The sequence below is a fragment of the Dermacentor variabilis genome, chromosome 11 (assembly GCF_050947875.1).
Source record: "Dermacentor variabilis isolate Ectoservices chromosome 11, ASM5094787v1, whole genome shotgun sequence".
Lineage (NCBI taxonomy): Eukaryota > Metazoa > Arthropoda > Arachnida > Ixodida > Ixodidae > Dermacentor > Dermacentor variabilis.
Genome location: NC_134578.1, coordinates 33,535,114 through 33,560,000, shown reverse-complemented (window position 1 = coordinate 33,560,000; position 24,887 = coordinate 33,535,114). Strand labels below are relative to the sequence as shown.

General features: G+C 45.9%; 1 protein-coding gene across 2 annotated transcripts in view; it reads left to right on the top strand.

Moving 5' to 3' along the window:
* LOC142564154 (juvenile hormone acid O-methyltransferase-like) overlaps nt 1–14,975 on the top strand; it is a 39,229-nt gene extending 24,254 nt beyond the window's left edge. For both annotated transcript variants that reach the window (XM_075675028.1, XM_075675027.1), the window contains exons 3-5: nt 9,832–10,028; nt 11,870–12,026; nt 14,514–14,975. In XM_075675028.1, coding sequence (XP_075531143.1) covers nt 9,832–10,028; nt 11,870–12,026; nt 14,514–14,671 — 512 coding nt within the window. In that variant the 3' untranslated portion in view covers nt 14,672–14,975. The remainder of the gene's footprint in view (nt 1–9,831; nt 10,029–11,869; nt 12,027–14,513) is intronic.
* Nucleotides 14,976–24,887: the final 9,912 nt, after the last annotated feature.

Here is a 24,887-nt window from a genome sequence, read left to right as displayed (position 1 = left end):
CAATGACAAAGTGAGCAATTTGGTACATCAGCATTGGGAAAGGAAGCAGCGCTAGACGGTAAGATGAACGTGCAGATTATTAAACGGAACACAGGCTGTCATATAGTAAGAATCCGTAAAGGCTCATTCGCATTAGGCCAACGCGACACCGATTTCGGTTTGGCGACTGTCCATTTTCTTCGTGTAGGCGCCTCTGTCACACTATACCGACACCGACGTACTGCCGACGGTCGGCGCAGAGCTTCGGTACAGTGTGACAGAGGCAGCCACAAGAAGGAAAAATTGCTGTCGCCGACAGTAGAGAGACCGAAATCGTTCTTGTGTTAGTCTAGTTTGAATGAGCCTTATGCGTATTCGTCCCCATAACGCCGTTCATTTACGTTCTTGGATACATCTTGAGCTTGTGTGGGCAAAAACGGCTACGGCTGCTATCCTAATAGACAGTTTTAGTTACACGTACGCAGAGATTTCACGTACGCAAAGGTGAAAGCTCTACGTACCCTACGCGCACTGCACTTGAAGCGCTTTTAGCGACGCGTACGTGACGCATGCTAAAAGCGACAATGTATCGCGATCTATCGCCAGGTATAAACACCGTTGTAGCCGTTTACATCCAAGACAAATCAAAGCCAAGCCAGTCGAGTTGGATTGGCGCGCAAAACACGTAAAAAGTGTGTTCTTCTGCCGATCGGAGCTTCGCAATGCCTAGAAGTGCTATACCGCATCTTGTCCTCGAAGGGGTTGGTTGCACTCCCTTACCTCTCGCAACAAATCCAAGTCGTTTTTGGAAAAACGAAGGCGCGGAGCTACCTTGTTGGCGTGTTTGGGTGCCATCTTGCAGTGATGCTCTCGCTTGTTCGAGATCTCGCGAGACCGCCGCGCGGAGCCAGGCCCCGAACACTCTCAAGTTCAACAAGTGGCCCCAGAGGGCAAAAAATTCGACCGCGCAGCGCTGCCAAAAAACAGGCATAGTGCACCAATTAAAAAGGTTCCCCATTGAGCGCATTATATCCCGCTAGAGGCGCCGTAGTAAGCGCAATTTTAACCTACAAACTTTCTTTAACAATAAACAAAGCGTTTTCGTTACATGACAAATAGTACAAAATTATCATTCCTAATTTACATTGTACTCTTTATTACCAACTGTGTTGTTTTTTGTCATTTTAAACGCAAGATAGCGTTCAGCATCATTGACCTCCTAAATTTTTACAGGTATGTTCGCGTGCACGGCAGGTACGAATTCCTTGGTTTGTACATCGGCTGGTCATTTTGTGCTAACACCAGTTTATTGCGCTTCCATATCTCGCGTTATTTCACTTGGGGTGTAAGCCCGAGCGCTAGGTTTCTGTCGTGAGCCATGTGGAACACGCCTGCATCGAAATGGGAGCCGAATCCTGCTGCGACTGGGAACGGCAATACCGGTGAGTCGTTTACCATTGCTGCTTCAATTGCTATGTAATATTTTCGTCTCGTTAACTTACAGGCGGATGCAAGTTAACGAACTAGATGCTGCATTGCATATGGGCAGTCAGGACCCTCCATTGCTGTTTCCGAAATGTACTTTCAGATGCGAGGCCATCGTTATACACACATTCACGAATAAGAATGCGATATCGGGACGCGCGTCACATTTTTCATCTCTTTGTAGCCGTAGCCATGGGTGACTCAGTAGCCTTATCAATATTTTTTTTTCGAGTCCACCGGCAACTTCTTTAGTCCATAGAACCAAATAACCGTGTGAGAACTGAAGCTACAGTACTGAATTTAATTTGTTAAACAGTTGCCCGCATGATAATTCACCCATATTTCGTACCTGTTGGTTCCAAACGTTCTTGCTGTTCAGTTTTGTTTACCTCAGGACATTTATTTTTGCAGTAGTGGAGCGGTGCATCACGTTCATGCAGAAAAAAAATGCATCATTTCTAATAGCTTCATGTCTTTCACCTATTTGCTTGTGAAACGAGCAGTTTGATCTCTTCTAGTGTATCATCAGCATCATCATCAGCCTGGTTACGCCCACTGCAGGGCAAAGGCCTCTCCCATACTTCTCCAACTACCCCGGTCATGTACTGATTGCGGCCATGTTGTCCCTGCAAACTTCTTAATCTCATCCGCCCACCTAACTTTCTGCCGCCCCACGCTACGCTTCCCTTCCCTTGGAATCCGGTCCGTAACCCTTAATGACCATCGGTTATCTTCCCTTCTCATTACATGTCCTGCCCATGCCCATTTCTTTTTCTTGATTACAACCAAGATGTCATTAACTCGCGTTTGTTCCCTCACACAATCTGCTCTATTCTTATCCCTTAACGTTACACCTATCATTCTTCTTTCCATAGCTCGTTGCGTCGTCTTCAATTTAAGTAGAACCCTTTTCGTAAGCCTCCAGGTTTCTGCTCCGTACATAAGTACTGGTAAGACACAGCTGTTATACACTTTATACACTTCTAGTGTATAGCACTAGTTATACACTTCTGGCGTATAAACGAGCGCACAAATGTTGTCATCTGTGATCTTTATAATACTTCAGCTGCTGAATGCATTGTAGTTAGACAGACATCAATTTTACGGAGAATGACAATATTTATTTATCATGCTGCTTAAGCACCCTAGAACAGTGTACATTTGCATCTGTTCTGCAGTCACAAACCATTACAATGTACATACCACACTTTTTCGCATTTTATACTGCAACATTGTGCTTATTCAATTTCTGATGCAGTGGAAATTTCTGTTCCAGACATGCTGTAATGAGGACGGCACCAGTATAAAGCAACACACTCCATGCACTAAACAGAAGCTGCTGCCTGCTACAAGGTCATTGTGCGGAATTTGGCTGCTACTACAAGGTAAACAACACCTGGTTCAAAAATAAATATGCTTCATATATGCTGTATTGGTTTGGTAGTCTTGAGATACATGTCATTTGTTTGTAATAGATGATATGAACGTTTGTTCATGTTTACAGTTCAGCATAATTGTTTCGAACATAAAAGAAAACAATTCATGAGTATTGATAATCCCTGCTGTATCTCATGTGTCACTGTTCTGCCCCAACAGAGTCTGTGCCAAGCACATCTTGGTCATCACGGGAGCCCCCATCTACACCAACAAGAAGGGGCTGGAGCCGAATTCGCAAGGCTTTACACCACGAACAAAGAAGCCATTCCAGAATTATTTGGATCAGATATCAAGTCTACGGACGACTGTGTCAAGAGTGAAAAGAGCCTCCGCCATCATTCCACCAGCACGGATATTGGCCGAGTCATCCAGGTACCTCAAGAACCAAAATTCTGTGTCTGCAGATGTACCTGCAACCTCTGAACAAGCACAGACGACGCTGGCCAAAAGAATTCCGTCAGCTTGCCCTTAGTGAGCTTCCTGGTTTTGCCAAATTTCATTTGTGCCAAGTATATATATTTGTTTCAATGAATGCAAGCTTTTCCTTTCCACATTCTTGTTAGAGATCATTCCTGTTCCTCATCCAAACATTAAAGGTCAACCGATTCTTGCTCATACTTAGTCCCAGTCACTGTCTAGAAGCATAACATACCTGTAGCAGTATCCTCTAGTGTACGTTGCCATGTGCAATTCCTCTCCTGAAGTAGCTGATGCGGCATTGGCGTGTCTCTTGCATTAACCGTTACACTGTGTGCTATGTAGCATTTACCTTTTCTTAATGTTTTTGGCTTTCAGTGCTTGCAAGGTAGAGTGGATTCTTTCCTTAATGCAAGCTTTCTCATCCCCATATTTAATTCCTAGTCTCATTCAGGATTGCTATTCTTGCTCGACAGCCTGTTTTTGCGCAAGCTATATTGAAGTGGTTGATTACAGAATCTGGTTTCGCTGCTGTCAGACTTGGTACTTGTCACCGTGTTACGTTTCTCGTATGTGGGAGCCTGGTCAGTTGCATTGGGTAACAGTCTCTCGAGGCAAGCACTTGCTCCCACAGTCCGCACAGTGACATAGACTGCAAATTTACACGCACCGTGGTTGGTGCTCCCCGTTCCATCCTTTCCTGCTGCTGCCGTGTGCAAATTTTGCTTATGGCCTTCCTCGCCCATAATGTGGCGTCAACGGAGACTCTCATACATGATTACATGGTTCTAAGTTTATGATGCTGATATCCACATGTGTGAAAAGGCCTGCAAAAGTGGATGCAAGATGGTGATGCCCACAAAACCGACCATGTCCATATTGAGAGCAGGTGGGGCACCAAGTGTGAGTGACACATTAGCGGCCACCGAAAGAACAAAAAGAAACGTGCCATTAGAAAAGGAGGTAACGCTAGAATGCCGGCTAGTTCATGTTTCTGTGTTGGCTATGGCAGCAGGTGCCTGCGTCACCCGATCGATTCGCAGTGAATGTTACGGCTACTGTCGATGAAAACAGGTGGAGCGCTGTCTAATCTGCTTGTGCTGCTGGCTGTCACTCGTTACTAGACCGCCATGTGCGACGTGGGCAAGGACTGTGCCTGAAGTCGGATAACTGACTGGGCTGTAAGAGACCTGTAGTGTGTGAATGCCCACTGTTCTGATGTGGATCTTAGCCAATGTACAGTGTATTGTCTGAATCTTATGCGGTCATTGAATGCAGAGTCTAATTTGATAATGATCGCCGTGTTATGTTTCTTCGATGTGGCGACCTGGTAAGCTGCATGGACAACAGTCTCCCAAGGTAACCATCTGCTCCTGCAGTCCACACAGTGACAATGACTCCCAATTCACATGCACCGTAATTGGTGCTCTCCCCATTCGACCTTTCCCGCTGCAGCCGCGTGCAAATTATGCGTGTGGGCCTTCATCGGCCGTGATGTGGCGTGAACGGAGACCAGCACACGTAATTACATGGTCCGTAGTGCACGAAGTTGATAGCCACATGGGAGGAAAGGCCTGCAAAAGTGGCTGCAAAATGGTGATTCCCATATTGAGCATGTGGGGCACCAAGTATGAGTTACACATTAGCGGCCCGCGAAAGAACAAAAAGAAACGTGCAGGTTGGAAAGAAGGTAACGCTAAAATGCCGACTAGTTCATGTCGCTGTGTTGGTTGCGGCAGCAGATGCCTTGCGTCATCCGATTGCTCCGCAGTGCAAGTTACGGCGACTGTCGATGCAAACAGGTGGTGCACTGCCCAATTTGCTTGCGCTACTGATTGTCGCTCGTTACCAGATCGCCATGCGCCACGACGAAAGTGAGCAGTTTACGAGCTCGCGTTAATGGTTTCAGCGCTTCTCGACACGCAAATTTTATTTCTGCTCTTGTACGAGAAGGTGCACTGCTTTTCTTCTGCCAATAAACTCACACGTCCTGTTCATTCACTTGTGGCTTGTTTGTATGATCTTCGGTAGAGGCTCTTTAGTCTCCTGGCAATGAAAACGCGGCAGCTGAGGCATACAGCAACGCCAGCAAGGCCTGCACGGCGCGTACCCAACGTACGCCACCGGCAAAAAGCGGCCATATTAGATATTGCACTAAAAAATCCATTTCCGTTTCTTGTTTAAGTAGCGCCATCTGTCGGGCCCCCTGCTAAGTTCCATGCGCTGCCGCTGTTTTCGTACCACTGTGGAAGATAGTTTCATTTCTCTAAAGCTGGTTCTTTATTCTATGTGGAGCTCTCTACGTGCGCAAAGAACGCACCCAAACTTTTGAGTCTCACGTACGCCCGTGAGACTCACGCAAACTCTGCGTTCTGCGCAGGCGCACTGCTCACACGTAAGAGCTTTACGTACGCAAAGAATTTACGTACGTGAAACTAAAACTGTTGAATATAGCTGAGAGTTACTAAATGTGGTCTAGACAAGCTGCCAACGCTAACATCTACTAGCCCGATAGATATAGCTCTCCAAGGGAAGAGCAGACGGAACGCCGACCTCCGAAGCGGCAACCACAATTACTGGCGCAACACGATCTCGAAGGCCATTGTTGGTGAGGCTAGTGGAAGGAGTGCCGTTTGCGTGGGGTTTTCTCATGCCGAGGTTGACGGAAGCTGTCAGGAAGCAGTGCGGAGCACAAGCGAGCTTGCAATCTTCTTTCTTAAGCCATCTCGTGTTTAATTTATGCGCCACGAGGCACTGATATACACATGGTAACCATATAACAATAAAGCTGTCGCGGACTAAGCGAATGTGACTGAAGGAACGTTTGAATAAAATCAGCTCGTTACAGTACAGTTTGAATAGATTAGGCATATAGTATAAGCAAACATGAAGAAATATAAGTTTGCGCACCCGCATCATTCTCCGGACGACGAAGAAAATGGAATTTTTCGAGAGATGTAAAATTTTTTTATCATCTGTGGTCTCTTTATTTGCCCGGTGGCATATGGTTCCCCTTTTGTTGTCTATGCTCACCTTCCCATGTATTAGCTATTGATCTCTCTTTGTGGAAACTGACTTAAAACAAGTTTCCTCTGACAAACCAAGCAGTTATGGTCCATCAGCTGGATTATTGAAGGGCCGGACGTTACCTGTGCGACCAATCTCAGTGCAAGCTAGGTTAATTGAAAGGTTTGATCACCATTTAAACTTTCAGTTATGCACTCCGCCGTACATGACACTGTTGCGGAATTTTAGTCCAGCATCAATGAAATCACATTCGTTTCGTGAAAATCGAGCGAATATAGCACGAATCTGAAGAAATAAGTCCGTGAAAGTTGCATTGACACACACACGCACACACACACACACACACACACACACACACACACACACACACACACACACACACACACACACACACACACACACACACACACACACACACACACACACACGCACACGCACACACACACACGAGGGGTGAAAATGAAGGGAAGAAGCAGGCTGGTTATTGCCATAGGAAGGGGCGCATACGTGCCTACTGATGAGAAATGGGGAGAAGCATAAAAGTTGGTGATAGAATGAACAAATTGATAGATCACGAAGATTGACAACCATTCCGCTCTGTGAAGATGGAATGGCAGCGAAAGCTGACGACAGTCAAAGCTCTCAAACGAAAAGCAAAGTGCTTCTGCTGCCATTCCATATTCACAGAGTGGAATGGTTGTCATTTTTTGCCTTGCGGGTCTGGCGTCGTTGCACATTAGGAGGGGCCTGGGCTCATGATTGTCGTTTTCGTTCAACATCGCGGGAACGTTCTTCGTCGGTCATCGTTTCGCGCCGGCGCCGTTTACGTTCTCGTTGCTGTGCCCTCCAGCGCTCATCGTACGCATGTTGTTCTTCGGGTGTACTAACCATACGTGTCCGCCCCATCGACAACCCAGCTGTTTTTAGTGCCGATACCTCTCTACTGCGGTAACCTTGACGTCACGCTATTGTTCACGGCGAGCGTTCTAATCTGTTCCGCATTTTGACATCTGCGCCGCCACATCGCACCCGTACGGGTTTGTTATAAATCGTTAGGTCCGTTTCTGTTGGCGGACCCCGAAAGAACTACGGAAGGCTAGTCATATGCAGATTTCGCTGTAAGAATACATCACTGCGTGTCCACAAATAACGAAATATACAAATAAGCACAAAAAAAGCCTCATGTCTCGTCACTTGCATGAAAAAAAAAGGAAGAACAAAAGGAACCGGGCAAAGTACCAGCGGCGATGATTGTAAATCTAAGCGCATAGCCAGAACGAACGAATCAACAAGCGAGAGAGCAAATGAGAGTTCAAGAGGGATGGAGAGAGATTGAACAAGCGAACGAACAAACGCTTTTCTTAGCGAGTCCGGCCCCCGACCACCACCAACGATAATGAAAGAGCCAAAGGAAGCTGTTCGCTTTAAAATGCTCTACAAGGAAACTAGGTCAGTTTCTCTGTAAAAGTAAGAAATGCATCGCTACCCGTGTGGTAACTCTTTGGCTATGGCGTACTCCCCTCCCCTCTCCCCCTCTTCTTAGTACGAGGTCGAAGTTCAATTCCAAACTGCGGATCTGATATTTGATTAAGGTGGAATGCAATAAAAAAAAAACGTCCGTGTGCTCTGCCTTGAGAGTACATGAAAGATCTCGAAGGGGTCAAAATGAATCCGGAGCCCTCCTCTGCGGCATGCCTCGTAGTCGTGTGAATTTTCAGGACGTTAGACCCAATATTCTTAAGCAGAGCGCGATGAACTCGGCCGCATCCAGACACAGAACTGCCTGTATCATAGTGCTCAATACAAAAGCATTCCGGAAGGAAAGAAAAACAACGCGCATATCTTAACCGTGGTACGAAACACCTGGAACGTAAAATGGGACAAAACACACGCTGGGTAAGACGATGACCGAGAGCTAAGACATTCCTCAACCAGTCGGAGGTGGCGATAAACACACCGAAGATTAATTGCACTTTCCTTTACTCACGTGCTGACTGCGCCATCTATCGCACCAACACTAACGTCTCTGGCCGACAAACTTTACTGAATAGATCTTAAAGAGGAAGTAAAATAGTAAGGATGCTTACTGACAATCAACTCCAATAAGTGCAAATATGTATTCTGTCTCCCGTCGTTCTAAACCACTTCACTTTCCGTACGTATAACGTTTCTGTAGACGCCATTAACTACTTCAAGTATATGGTGTCTCATTGTGTCCTGGCATACGCAAATCGCTAACCTTATCTCATTTGCCAGTAAAGAGCTAGGGTTCTTGAAACGCAACCTAACGACATGCCACCCGGACATGTAAAGCTTCTCGTTTATAAATCACCAGTTAGACAAGAACTTGAGTATGTATCCGTCATTTGCACGTCACAACAATCAAACGTCACACGTGCTTTAGAAACAGTTCAGATCCGCCGCATCATTAAAGGTAGAATTTGGTTTGTCGGCCTTCGGCGTCGCATTACAAAGGTTGTCCTTGCTCAATAATTTTTTTTCAGCTTTCTCTGTTATCCACGTTATATCTCGCCCCAATCGCACCAGGCATGAACTTCGTGTCACACCCATTTGCTCGTACTCCTGCATGATACTCATTGTTCTTTACCACACGCAGCATCCGAATGGAATGGCCTTTCCGACCAAATTGCTTCAGTCACCTCTCCGTCAAGTTTTCTGAAAGGTCTACTGAAAATATTTTTGAGTCTCTGCCAAAACGCGACCATCTCGGAGTGCAACCCTTATATAATACTCCAAAGGGAGGGTCTCTGAGGAAATGAACTGATTTCATGTGATGCAATAATAGGATTTATTGCAAGTATATGGACACTCCAGGCGCACTGCCACCGTCGTCATTGCCGTCGGCGTCGCCATGAGTTCCCGTATAAACTTCAAGTGCGGTAACATAGTCGCCGCGCGCCGTATGCTGTATGTGCGAGTTAAACCATGCGATGGTGAGCCGATGATAGTGGCTCGATGTGGCACGCGCAATGGACGAGAGGGGGCGGGAGCGCGCCGTCTTCTATCGCGTGCAACACACCGAGGGGGGAAGGGCGGGGGCCTTTTACTTCTGTGGCGGCGCATGTCGCGGCCTCATGCGGTCGCGTGGGCCTTATTTTGAAAGCGATCTGCGATGGGGACAGAGCGCGTCTCGAGCTCATAGCTTCGGGCGCGCTGTGTTCTCGCCACTTTGTTCGCGTTGAAGCAAGATGCAGCACGATGGTCGATTCGCTCGTTGCAGCTGCCGCTCTTCCTCCCACCAGCGTTTTCACTGCGAGGATCCACGGTCATCGGGTGAGATGTGTTCATGCTTGCTAGTGCACGTCTCACATCATGCTCGTTACTTTAGTTAGTAAGCGAATGTTTACAAGTTTACACGGCCGATAAAGCTACTATCCTTACTTTCCATAGCTAATAATTTGCTACCGCATGCAATGCTCCCCCGTTCGGGCGAAACTGCGACTTGTTTCTCTGTCACATTACTAGGCGAGTATGGTGCTTTCGACAGGGTCTACTCGTTCCACTGTCTGCACTGGGCGCTCCATCAGCCGGCTGCTTTGAAGAACGTGGCTCGGCTCCTGAAGCCTGGAGGGGAGTGTCTCCTGGTATTCCATGCTTCCCTCCAAGTCGTGGACGTCTGCCGCAACATCACCAAAATTGAGCGGTGGAGCAAGTACGCACCGGTAGGCACTGCAGAATATTACTTACGATAGCGAATTATGCGGGAGGGTTCACACCAGTTCTTGGTTTTTGGTTGAAGCCTGTTGTATGCCATATATGCCTCCGAGATTATGGTTATGACTAACAAAAATTAAGCCCTCGGTTCGACCCTTTATTCGCGTCTATCGGAGATGTGTAACTGCACAATATTTTTCAAGCGATATTAAGGTAATCGTAAAGTATCTGTAAGGTGGTGGTGAACGAGCTTCCCTGTCGCATCCCCTGTTTCATCTATCTAATGAATGCGAAAAAGAGAAAAAAAATTGCGACCATGTGCATATAGACGTCGAATGCAATCACCACCGCACACTAAGTACATGCTAGGTGGCGCCTCAGTACAGCGTCGCAGGAAACAATGGCTTAACCATGTATACCGTATACGTGTCTAGATAGCTTAAGTTTGTAAACTGTGGTCGCGAGGAGACACTTTAACACGTTTTGTGTGACAATTCCTCGACACACGCGTCCAAGGACGATTGCTCGCGACTGTGATAGCTCGCGTGCTTCACAGACTATTTCCAGAATAAATCACTTCGGGGCACCTACTCTCTAAACCATATAAATTACCACGGCAGAAGGCTGTGAAAGGATCGTTACTATACTTAAGGGCACAAACCTGCAGAAGCTGATTTAGCACTAACCCGTTCTAACGGCTACTCTCTGGTGTGATCGTGTGTGGCAATCATGGCCGCCTATGATCTTGCGCCTGTGCTGTGTGTGTCTTTCTCTCAATGTCCTTATCATTCTACTCCTCCCCCGTCCTTTGGTTGAGGGTTGCAAAACGTATTCCTTCTTAACCCAGTTGTCTTTTTTCCTTTCACCTTTCTCTCAACGTACACCTGAGACACCGATGGATGAGGAAGAAGCACACATGTCAACGGCAACGTTTGCAAAAGAGACCTCAAGTTGCTTGCTCTACTTAAGATCTAAGATTCCCAGGTTTTTGAATGCAAGGTCGGTTTTCAAGAGTTCAGGTAGACTTCGTGTTTGTGGGATCTGGGTTTCTGGCCGTTTTCGTGTCGTCAGTAGAGAGTTTGAGACCCTTAATGTACTTAGGACATTGAAAACGGCGTCAAAATGAAGTTTTTAGCAATAAAGACGCACCAAGCTAGCGTAGAGCTATGTACGGAGTATAAAAATTGCGTAACTAGCGAAAAAAAGAATGAAATAAGCCGGATGCGCTCGTTTATACTGAGCGCGCCTGAAGCCGGAAGAGAAATTGTGGCACTGCTGGGGGAAAAATATGGACCGATCAAGTAACTAGTGTAATCTGAAAATGTGGGTCAATCCCGAAGGTTGTGTGGTCTAAACAAACCACATAGTACACAAATGCCTTTTTGTCTTTCTTCCATGTCCACCGCTGTAGTCTCGCCTGTTGTCAATAGATGACGTTTCTATACGGAAATTACCGAATCTTGAATTGAAGGCTTAAGTTTTAGACGTAATGAAAAGAGGTATCACAGTTCTGCTACTTGTTTTTCTGAGGTAGCCTAAAGCAACAAAAGGAATTTGACAATGCAAAGTATGCAGTATACCAATGAGCTTGCGTAAGACTTCTGCGAAATTCAAGCGAAGTACTGATTTCCCGTATATCAAATTGATGCATTAGACTAGCTCCGTTTGCATGGCCATTTAATGAAAGGTGTCCATACAGTTTTTATGCCACAGGGCGACATCGCACAAAGACAAAACATTGAAAAGTGGCAGTACGTAGTAGCTATGCTGAAAAGGCTAGTGCTTGCTTTTATTATTCATTTGTGAGAACAGGTGCTACAGCGAGCATCTCACTTATTTCACCACGTAGGTGCTCGACCGCTTCGTTCCAGTAACGCAAGATATGGACGACTGCGAACGCATCGAATACGTTTCAAAACTGCTCAAAGAAGCTGGACTATCGCCGAGTATGCTGGAGCTGCCGCGATGCACAGTTTTTGATGACTGCAGCTTGGAGACACTCCTCAGTACGTACGACGTTTAAGGGTACTCACATAAGAACAATCTTGAAATAACGTGCAGCGGCACGGCACAACTGAAGGGAGACGTAGCGTGCTATTTCAAGATGGTTCTCACGTCAAAATATCAACTAGTACAACATTCAACTTTTTTAAAGGTGCTCGCAGTTTGTCGGAAACTGCACTGACAATGAAAATAGTTATGTTGGAGTACTGATGTTGCCGAATGGAATCCAATGCGAGTGTACAGTAAAAAAATGGGCACTAATATCGAATCAACTGTGAAATATATTTTTGGGTTTGGACGCAGGGCAGGAAAAGAAGGACAGGTATATATTTCAGTAGCTGCACAGCTTCTTAGAATGGATGTTAATAAGTGTATTCGATCAACTGCGATGCTTGTGACTGACTGTCAGGTGAAATGCAAGGCTGAAATGTCTGACCACTAGCACGAATATAAAAGAACACTATATCCTCAAAGAAGACATTAACGCACAAGGTATGGTGGGTAGAACAACGACTGAGAATGCCCTAATTATACGACAATTATAGACATATTTCGCAAAGGCTAGCTATCACATTATATGAAAAATTTGAGCTGAATTCACAAAGCTCGTTCGTTAGTGAACTATGTCATTGACCAGTCGCCTTTGCTAATAGTATGTCCAGCATAATAATTGGCTGGCGTGCTTGAGCGCAATGTATTAATCACGATTTCGGTTTCTGTGTTTATGCAATGTCCCAGTACAACCCCGTGTTTGTAGATATCTCTCGCGTAACTGCAGACAGGTTCATCTGCCATTGCTGTGGTTTATTTGGCACTTGGAAATAAATAATAAAATGGGAGCACATTGCTCAGCAGGGTACAGTTGCCAGGGCTATGAACGTGGCTTAATATCTTAACACTCCCAGTTATAATACAACTTGAAGAAATCAGGCCACTGGAAGTTCAACAGTGCTGTTTCAAAAACAGATCGTCGTGCGTTCACATGGAGAAACTAGGGTAGCGACTCTCGTTTTCGTGGTATTCATCGAACGAAGAGGCACAATCCGTGATGCAGCAGTTGATTCAAGAAGTCTGATATGTATGTAACAGGAGATTAGTGTACTCAAATCTGTTGGTTTCTATTGCTTCAACAACAAAGTGTTTTCCAGCCTGCACAGTAAACATACTTCCTCAGGGAGTCTAAAGCACTCGACAAAAGTTTTTCGAATACCAGACAAGCAGTCTTTCAATATAAGGAAACCTTTATTATAGGGCATCTTTCTTGACATTGTACTCAAGATGAAATAAACATTCTTTCATTCAAGGAGCTTCCGCAGCACTGCTGTGTTCAGAATGCGAAAGAAATCCTGCTAAAACAGAGAGGCGAAACAATTATAAAGAATCAATACGACGAAAATATTGAACATAAAAACTGTGTTTGTCAGGTATTGGTTAGCGTGGGTGTTAATACAATAGTTACAAAGATTGAAGAAAAAAAATATTTAAAAAGGTCCTTGTAGGAAACAACATAACGGGAGAAGCATCCTTTTTACAATAATCTTTCTTACAAAAATTACTAGTCAGAACTCTGACGCTTTGGTCGTTCGAATACCATGAAAATGATGGTTACTACATGGATTTGTCTTGTGGATATGAACGTTCTTGTGATGCTTTTTATTACGTTTTGTTTTACTAAATTTTTAAACATTTCCAGATTCTAAACATGTCACACAGCAACGCATTAGTTTTTGCCTATGTACGAGATCATTGCGAATTATTTGATATGTACTGCAAAATTTTGTTTAACACGACAAATCTGCGAAGCCAAAGAGCAGTTTGAAGCCAAAAAAGATATAGATAAGATAAATGCACATACCACCCCTCATTTAAACGCCGGCTCAACAGCCACCCCTGCAGCTACCGCAGACTGTAGCGTCAAACTTCCACCTGTAGTAATTTTAAACTGAAGCTAGCTATGAAAACCGTCCCGGAAATACCTGATCGCGGCTGCTGCAGCTGTCACGTCGAATAGCTTATAGTTGAAATAAAAATCAAACCATGACGCCCGATGGTTGGGTTGAACTTTGACCTTCCAACACAGTAGTTCGACGTGTTTACCACTAGGCAACAATCGCACGTGCACGTCTGGCATTGCCGAAGCCAACTAGCACTTTGAGAAGATCGCGGCGCGTGTCACATTTCGTAGCAAGCTCGCGTGAGAGCGTGCATTCTTGCGTGTCAGTTCCCGTTACGCCAAAGACGCAGGAACGAATTGAGCATATTTATAGAACTTGAATAGCCGTTCCTTCATGAAAGCTCCGCATCACACAGGTTCGAAGATGTGCGCTGCATCTGCCTAATTTTTTTCCAGGAATCTGAATGCTTTTGTACCAGCCACGAGCCGGTGCGAATTCGTGCCGGAAATTTCGTTGGCCTGCACAACTTAGGCTTTACTCTTGTAAAAGACAAGTTGATCCTCAATGTAATTCATTGCATTTTGTTGGCCGCAGGTGTCTATATTACCTCAAACCCGGTCGCCGACATCCTTCCCGACGCGGAGAAAATGGCGGTAGTCCAGGACGCTGTAGAGCTCATCCGAAATGTGCACTCCTCAGGTGTCGACAAGTCACGCTACCGCGTATACGTCATCAAGGCGTCTAAAATGTAAATATAATATTCTTGAACTCTACAAGCTCTCTAAAGGCGCGTGTAATGTATTGGGTACGAAACAAAGCCACAATGCAATGTCACCAAGATCAGGTTGCAGCTTCCGCTGCACTGCAGTCCAGACGGCGATCGTGAGCAGGCGGAATATTTATTGGATTGGATTGTATTCCGTCTTATGATTTACTGCGGGGCACGCTTCTACCACATCTTCAGCGGCAGCACGGGTGTGCCACCCGACATCTTCAAAAGTCTCATGTTTATAAGGACTATTAAAAATACATTTCTGACTATTCATTCCTTATTGCTTGATATGAACATCAAAGCATCGTAAACACTACCCAGAAAACATTGTAAATTGTCAACAATTTACTATAATACTCATTTCTACGAATTCGCTTCGGTTTGGGCTTCTAAAAGGTAAATGCGTCATGTCGTCATGAACCATCTGCTCCATCCGTTCCTGCCGTGACTGCAGCTGTCACATGAAAGCGCTGCCTGAATAAGCGCCCACAGCGGCCTTGTTCATCGGTAACGGGTCAATCATTGGAGCGGCGGCCGGATTTCGATGGGACAAAAATGAAAAAGTGGTCGTGTACTGTACATTCCCTGCCAGTGGAAGAACAGCAGGTAGTCAAAATTATTGAAGAGTCCTCCACTACGGCATGTCTCATAATCATATCGGGAATTTGGCCCATAAACCTCCAGAATCTACTGCAAAAGAATCTTGTTTATTTTGGTACGAGCCGCTTCATCGGATCACGGCCTTATCGCGGTACGACGTCCGCAAATTTTTCTCTGTGTCATGATGTAACGACAACGTCGATGATGATAGGCCCGGCATTTCGAGATCAACTTTTGCATGAACATATAATGTACGTGTTTTCTTATCTATATACGGGTGAAGTGTCATCCAGCCACGAGCGAGAAGCACGTTGTAGTCTCTACATGCTATAAAGTATGTGTCAGTGCTCCAATAAACCCACGTCCATATCGTTTCTCTCAATACTTCCCGGCGAGTAATATAATTATGGCATCTTCAACTTCTTATTGCTTTGCATTAAATGAATGCCCATGAATTCACAACTCTAAATACTTACTAGTGAGGCTCAGAAGGCCCTAAAAATTTGCTGTAAAACTTTTTACGAACAAATCTCGACTTCATTTTCAAGGAGTGGTGTCGTCGGGACGGCACCAAGCAGAGGTTGGTCACGTGGGAGCCGGACATCACCACATCAGCTCGCTCCGGCTGAGAAGGTCACCTGCTATGCGGCCAATAATTGTGTGGACCTGGGCAGGAGCATAAAGGGCCACTGTGGTAACAGTGGCGAGTACAAGACTGCGACCAATTTCTACTCCTACAGGAACCTCTTCTGCTCCCGCAACGTTGTGGCTCATACACCTCGTAGAAAACGAAACCGAAATAGTTTATTTGGAAGAATAATTATAGTAATTTATTCAGGATGTTCTAAGGCTTGCCAGTATATTCTGTAGGATATTAAGCTCTACGACCTTCACATAACGCGACGACAAGCTCAAAATATGACGTCAGCGTTGTTCAAGGAACACCGTGAGACCCTTAAAACGGCGGGACCAGGAAGGCTCAGCCGGGCTTGAGCGTAGATTGGTAATGACACCGCGATACATGCCAATGTCTCAATTAGGTGTTTTTTCTTGTGATTGGACCTCCATTATAAATCTAGGTTCTTCTCTAAGTAATTATGGTTGCACGCACACATGAAAAATGCAATGAATAAATGAGGAAAGCGCAAACGTGTGAATAAAACCGGCGCAGAACCGAGCGCAGGCCTTCTCAGTTTTCTTGTAAATTCTGCGATTCACTATTGCTGCTTGCCACGTGCATTTCACGGAACAGCACGGACTCTTTTGGACGTATTTAGCTGCGATAAATGCTGATTTATTATAAAACAAGAAAGAAAAGAAACTTTTTACAAGGTCGGTCTGCGAAAACACAACCATCGGGACAAACAGAACTTTGGCAACCAGACGGACCTAATAGGATTTCCCCGTACTCGAGGCAAAGTATCCAAAGTTCTGTATCTCTTCGCTGGTTATATTCGTATCTCGAATGCATTGCTGCGGCCAAATATTGTAGCAAAATCATGACATGGGCCAGTGGCAAGCTCATTGTTGTCTGATTTCCCCGGCCACCACCGACACGTGGGGAGCGTACGCTAGGCAATCACCCCTTATTCCGCCCCATCTACCACTAATACCCTTTTCTTATCCCTCCCATGCCTCATGGAGAACTGTAGCGACACTTTTTCTTATTAGCACTATAATCAGCTCTACGATGGTACTGTTGACCTTCTTCAATTAACTAGCAGCAAGTTGGGATGTTAGGCTGGATGCGAACCATCCGCAACGATCACCTAAATTCTTAATAAAACTTTGCTGAGCACGCCATGAACGCTTGTTTGTTTCTCGACTCGACAACGCAGACGCCGGCCAGAACACTTTTGACCAATCCTAGAGCGATCACCTAGCCAGAGTTATCTACAGCGATCGAGGACGACAACTGAAATGCGATATCACCACGGAACCCTATATCCCGTTTTCTGAAACGATCCTCCACCGGAACTTCTTTCTTCCATCGAACGACTTTATCACGAAGCTACTTCCCTCGACAAAAGAAAACACTACATTGTAGAAGAAGTTTGTTAAACGTTAACGAAACCTTGTGGCCACTTTTGTCGAGAGGTTTTTGCTTATGCCCGTATGTTTGTAGGGGGATTTCATGCGTAGACGCGCTCCAGCAGGGTGTATGCATAGGTTTGAACGCTTGCTATAATTTTAGTCAAGATGGAACGTCGAATGAAGGCAAGTTTTTATTATAGGGGCATAACGCTTAAAATGACGATCTCATTTTTGCAGCCCAACCTCATGCACTCGCGAATAGAGTCCACAGCACCACCTACCCCTGCTCATGCGAATCATGTTCTACATGCATACAGACCCCCCCCCCCCCCCCCCCCCACACACACACACAAATGCTGGCTCTCCCGTAATCGAGCGTGTATGTAAGCATGAAGTGGCTACCGGCAAATCAGATTGGCTGGAGTATTTACAAACATTACACCCAACCACCTCACAACAGGCACAACCATCTGAAGATCATCCGCAGCGCCCCAGACGCTGGCGGCCGGGTGATGAAGCGTGGCGCCATCTCTCGAAGAAAGCGGCGCCAAACCCGCGCAGCGGGACCCACTGACCGCTGGCGCTGAAAAGAGCACAGGCAACCCCGTCTTAGCGCTAAAAGATGACAATCAATTGTATTTATTTATCGATTTCATTACATTCAATTGCCGTAGGCGTTACAGAAGGGAGTGAGAGGAAAAGAAATACATAATTGTCATTCTTGGCGGCTAGTATATACAATAATAATATTCGACACTGGATTTAAATGCAGAAACACTTGGAATGGGGACGACGGATGGGCAGGTGCTTCAATTCCTTCGATGTCTTTGGCAAGAACGAATCGGAAAATAGGTTAGTATGACATAAGGGGATTTCAACTTATTACGGTGATTAGTACAATAAGACAGGTAAGATTACTCATCAGGATTTTATTTTTAAGATGTGGATTAGGAAAAGTCTGAAGAAATAACTATAAACGAAACATTTTTCTGCGCAGAGAAAGGTTAGGAAGTTTCAGAATGTGTTTAATCAACGATACGTTTGAAAAGCGAGAATAATTTCGACAGAATGATAGGCGCACAAGGGTTTTTGCTGATTCTCATTGGTTATTAAGAAATTCCTTACTGGCATCCCTCAAAGCGCATGCATATTCAAGCTTAGACAATACAGGTATATTGTATAATGTTAATTTAAGAGAAGATGAAGCCCTTGAAAAGTTGCTGCGTAAGAAACCTAAAGTGCGATTAGCATTGTTAACGACGTACTTAGCACGGGTTTGCCAGGAAAGGTTAGCAGTCAGGTGAATATCTACATACTTATACGTGGTAACGTCGCCTAGCATGTAGGAGTAACGTCGTCTAGTATCCCTGTGTCTGCCTTTTAAACGTCGCAATTGGAAATTACTTTTGAAACTTCAGTGTGCTAGAAGTTACAGGTTTAATCATATTGCCCACAAACATCACAAAGAACTCGAAAGCAATATTTTTTGGAAGTTGTTTGGACAATAAATAGCGTATGCAATGCGGCACTGTCCGAAGGGTTTATGCCCTTCGGACAGTGCCGAAGGGCATGGTTTATGGTTTATGTTTATGTTTTAAGTTTTCACTGGTTCTCCGGTTGGTCTCCTTTTGTTCTCGCAACGATGCTTGGATGTTCTCTACCGAGGTCGTGAATAACGGAAGTTGCCGACAGCGGGAGATCGAAGCATTCCATGCCTAATATGTGGATCCCCCGAGCTGTGGTAATGGATGTATTCGAAGGTTTTTGTCCTGTTTGCTTTGACTGAAATAATTAGCCGTGATGTTCACGGCGATTGCATAATTTCTTCAACGTTTAGACCAACACAAGAGTGGTGAGTTCCTGTTACACATTACTTTGCGTGCGCCATGGCTGTTCGTGTGCGTAGTACGCAAAACACGCAGAGTAAGTGTTTGCTTGATGCATTGTTGTGCGCCACACTTCATAACCGCTGAGAGAGATGAGCACGTTCATTGCCTCCTATGGCACAGCGCTTCGTGACAGAAGTATTGAACTTCAATGGAATTATGAGGCTGTAGTTGTCAAAACTACAATCCAATTATGAGGCACGCCATAGTGACGGACTCGGGATTGATTTTGCCACCGTGGTGTTCTTTTATGTGTACGTAAATTTCAGTGCACGGGTGTTTTTTATTTCTCCCCTCTCGAAATACGGCTGCCGCAGTCGGGATCAAATCCTCCACCCCGACCAATGCTATAGCCAAAAAGCTACTGCGCCGTGCAAGAGAAATGTTGATTAGACGTGTGACTGCTTCCTAGGTGTCACCTAGACATTAAGGTGCGTCTTAAGGCACCTTTGCTTCTGCATGGCCTGCGTAAGTTGTTCGCTTGAGAAACTTGCTTAGTGTTTTATTTCAGAGGTACTAGAAAATTACTGTACCGCGCCTTGAACTTCAATTTATCGCGTTTTCACGCAAGCGCTGTCGTGTCCTCACGTCACCTTTCCCCTGTCTGCCCTCGTTGTATGGGAAGTGTGAGCGAGGAGTGGCAAGGCGAGTTTCACTCGTTTCACGACTGTTATCGGTTCTACCCATTCTCTGCCTACTCCCCTCTCTTCTCTCTACCATTCTTTCAGCTTCCCTCCGGACTTGCACGTCAGTAGAAAAAAAGCGCTGTAATTTCTGCAATGCTTTTGCAGAGATCAACGATAATTACAGCTGTCAAGAGGACAATGTGACGGCGCCCAGGGAGATCCAAATGGTATTGTGCACATTCAAAGCGGCGCAAGGGACCAATTGAGGTTCTCGCGTCAATTTTACTCTCTGCCGCGCTGCCGTCATGCGTACACATGCACCTGACGCGGTGTGCGAGACTGTGGCGCAGGCGGCGGCAGCAGCGGCAGCGGCAGCAGCAGGAGCGACAGCAGAAGCCGAAGTACTGTGAAAGTCGAAGCTTAATAAAGAAACCAAAAGAAGGGACGAAGATCACGAGGGGAATAAATTTATTATCAGCGCACTCCAGGATATCACACTAGACTTTTGCACAGGTCCCGCAGGCGGGAGACAACTCATTTGCTTAGCTTTGGCGTGTCCTTGGGCTCAGTAATTGTGCTCCAGTTCTACAGCGAGTGGGAAGCCACAATTTCATTCAGCCATACATCACTACGTGGTCAAAGTAGAACGGCATCAGCTATGGGCTTTCCTTGGTAGGTATCACCGCAAATCACGTCTGTGCACTGCATGGGCAAAACAGAATCTTTCAACCGAGGCGCATATATAGGCAGCTTGGAAAATTGAATTTACATCGCATGATCGTTGATTGGGAAGGAGCCAAAGAAAACACTGCTTTAAAAATGCTTTGACAATCGTGCGCTTTTGCCAATTACTTACCGCCGTTGCAACGAAGACGCAGTGATGACGCAGCGCAGTACATCGTCTTTGGTGTTTTCCTTCCCAGAAAACTCTGACGGCGTTCAGTCTAGCGGGTATCTTCAATACTAACTTCCGTGATTGACATGTGAAGTCTAACAACGCTAAAAGAGATGACAGGCACACCCACTTCCTGAACATATGCGCGCTTTAGATACTACATTTTCCTTATTCGTGGCTCAAAATCAGCGTCAGTTTGAAATGACCTCTTTGTCTACAGTTTTCTGACCTCAATTTCTTTTTACCACGCCAAAACTCATCCATATGATGGCTTCCTGGCCTTTATCATGACGCCTCTATTGGTTGGCCTAACGCACAACAGCTCAAGAACTCTCAAACGAAAATAATGTATTCTGTTTCCGTTGTTGCCATGAAATAGTGACGCATAAGTTATGAGTTTGCCGCTGAAATCTCAGCAACAGTGAACATAAGATTGCACGAAAACCGTAAATGCGAGAAAGTGAAAGCTTAACTCATAAATGAAGGACGGCTCATTATGTTGTTCTCGTTTTGCCTGCGACGTCTATGCTTTCGACTTCGTGAAGGCATATTACGTATTACCGTACAATTTATGGTATTTATTTCATTTTTATTCACAGGGGGCATACAGTTAGCTATACAAGCATAGTACAGGAGGCATTTTGTCCGATCTATGCAAACATATCGAAGATGTGCATCAGGAATAGAAGCAGCTGATAACAAACTCTTCCAGGATCGACATGATATTTCAGTGCAGCTTTATGAGGTATCGGTCGATGAAAATTGAATTAGGACACTTACATACAAATAAAAGATTCTGCTTTAGCAGGTTCTGTATTGCTGATTATTTGCAGTTCTTTACATCTTTAGAACGCATACTTCCAGACTCTAATCAGTATGTAAACGAGATTGGTCGCTTCCTGTGAAGACTAATCTCGATAAATCTTTTGACTGCTTGTGGCAATTGCCTAAAGATAACCCACAAGTTTCTGCTGCAGTCACTTATTGGTGACAGAGTAATTGACTATGCTGCTTTAATTCTCACGGCGGCACTCTAACAACGGCCACATAAGGCCCTCCCTATTCTAGCCTATGCCGACGTGAAGATGTCCAAGGCACATGGCGACCACGGACTATCGACTACAGTCTGCGTCCATTTACACATTTTATCTTCCTACGGCGAACATCTTAAAGCTGTCTGCGTACACGATACTTAATATTTTTCCTACTCGCGCCAAGTATGACGTTACGTCTTCACTTTTTTGAATTTTGTTGTATGTCGATCGTTCTTTTCAATGAAATTTTAAGACACGTGAGGCCTGCGCCAATCGTGAAGTGCAGAAGCTACAGGAAGTGCACTCATTTCTCACGTATGACACCTTATCTGATAGCCAAATCTAATCTACACAAGACAGGCGGGACCTAGAACAAGCGAACTACCTTGGATGAGCTCTGACATTGACGCTAAAAAACAAAGAATAACTACCACACATTTTAGCCGTGAATCGAATGACGCCGCTTCAGAAAGAGGCCAATCAAGCACTCCGCTATGAAGACCGTCAGAGCGACAAGCTGAAGCAACCAGTAGAGCTGCACGAATGTCACCAGCTCAATGCTCTCCTCGTCGGGCACTGCTGCGTCGATATCGCAGCCAATGTCCAAACCACGAGCCAAAGATGATTCGCGCACCGCAAAGAACAGCTTTCTCAGAGCCGAGAGGTAAGGGAACCCATGTCGAACAGGAATACCGTTGAGAATCATTGTGAAGGTTTCCCGGAATGGCCGGACGCCAGGGGCCATCTTCTGTGTCTTGCAGCGGGGCTGAAGAGTACAATAGCAGACCCTGTCGTTCCGCTCGGCCTGCAGCATGCAGTCTTCCAGGGTTGGCACGACTAGCTCTCCCCTCGAGTGCCGTTTGTAGGCGGCATTGAGCTTTCTCAGGAGCGGAAAAGATTGACGAGATGCTGCTTCCAGGATGCCCAAATTCGACCAGCCTTCGACCACTACGGGGGCGACATGTCCAGCATCCACAGCTTCTTCCAGCTCTTCAAGCGTGTCCATGTGATCGGCGGGTTGGGTCACCGTGATAATTGCTGTCATCTGACTGCGAAGGTAGACAGAGAGCGTCAATATGGCCGCCATCCAGCAAGCGTAAACAGCGTGCCGAGTACACGGGCGCCTTCGGTGCCATGGTTCGGGAGCCGAGGTGGCGAGAAGTGACGCCAAGAGAAAGGTAGCTTCGCGAGTGGCGCTCTGAACGAACAGCTTCCCTGTGCGAACAGAATTCAGTGATGTCAAGACGAGCACGGACGTAACTACAGAGAGCAATGTCAAAGCTACGCCCCAGGCGGAGTAAGACAAGACAGCAAACACCGAGACCATCTGGGTTTGGTTTGCTCGGGCGTAAAAGGTGTCTTGCTCGACATTCACGTCCGCGAAGGAAAAGAGGTGCGGAATGTTACCAGCCAGAATTGAATACCATAAAAGAAGATCAGCTTGTCCACCCACCACGGATGCGAGAGCGTCGCGAGTACTCAAGTGGTGTGTATATGTGAGAGACAGGTTTTTCGTAACCAGCAGAAATAGCAAGAGCTTGTGGGGCATCTCATCGCACATGTTCCGTGTTTGAATTATTTTCCTGAAGGCCGATTTCTTGTAGCGAGATATTAGCACACAAGCGACTGAGAGATCATTCCCGGAGAAGCCATGCTGACCTGGTCTCCAGGTTATGTCTGCCAGTGAACCGATGTGAGCAAGTGCTCTTGCGCTGTAGAACACGGGATTTTGAGATCTGTCAGAGAAAATAAATGCACTGCCTATGCCGCGTTTGCATCGGCCGAGCACTGATAGCTTAACGGAAGGGCTCAATTCTGCGTACAATTCCCTCTGGACGCTCAGTGCAGCTTGATCTCGGATAAGGACCCAGTGGACGCCAGCATGATGTGTTAACATGGACCTGAAAAAGGTGCGAAATACGCCCAGCCGTATCTTAAGATTCGGTACGATGGCCAGCGTCTTTCTCCTCTCTCTTGCAGCAGTTTTGAGAAAATGCCTGAAATCATCGTTGAAGAAATGCCATGAAGTCTGTTTGGATGGGAGGAGTCGGGACCACTCGAGGTCTCTGTCGTCCCAGTGAGACCGGAATGATACCAGTACGACATTTGTTTCATTTAAAACAAAACGGCGCAGCAGTTCTTCCGAATCCACATAGTCGACGCATCCTTCTCTCCGACCGTTGAGAAGTGTGCACTGCAACCACAGACAGAGCACTGCAAACAGTGGACGTAGGTACGACATGGCTCGTCGAGTCATGCACCCTGCACTAACGCGTTCTTGCTGACTATTACCGCCCTCCCAAATCTGGTGCGACTGATCTCGATGCGTTCTCTCACCTTGCCACTCCAAACACCAATGCGCCTAAGATTTGTGTGCGTCATGTCGTCAAAACAAAGGGGAAGGGAAAGGAGAGTTGCCAGCCATTAATTCATGGAGATTACATACGCATGCATGTCCTCATGCGTGTTGCTCAATTCCCGCACCAACACCATTATTGTGAAGCCGGGGTATGTGGACAAAATGGGCGAAGCTTGCTCTAGAAAGCAGAAATTTAATTTGTAACGCCTGGACTATGATTAAAACTCTACGGGAAAGAAGCGCTGTTTGTTAATCATTCATTTCCTTCGCCCTTATTTTGCTGGCGGTTGTCCGAACGTGCGCTAATTAAACTTCCCTTGACATAATGACGATGAGCCTTTTTTTTCTTCAAAACGTACGTGATATGTAGCAGAAAAGTCACACTTGAGGCCGCACGCCAAAGTCTTGAAAAGGCGCGAGAGGAGTGACTGCATTAATCAGCGCACTAGCCTGCAGTATTTTTTGGCGGGCGTTCGATGCCAATTTCGTCACAAGCATACATACTCGGGTGTGGTCAGCAAGGGCGACTGTGATTCTGAAGCTGCATTGTAGCCCTGGGTGCGAGCAATGCAATGTTCTCAAGTTGCGTCGTTTTGCGCCCCTGGAAACGGGTACAGCCCTTGCTTGATCAAGCATGTGTCGTACGTTGTTGCGCCGCTCACGACGCAATCGGATCTATATTTAGATTTACGTACAGCGTTCGGAGGGGCATGTAGCTCGGTAGTATGTTAGTCGATCCGAGCGGGAGTGGTCGCCATTGAG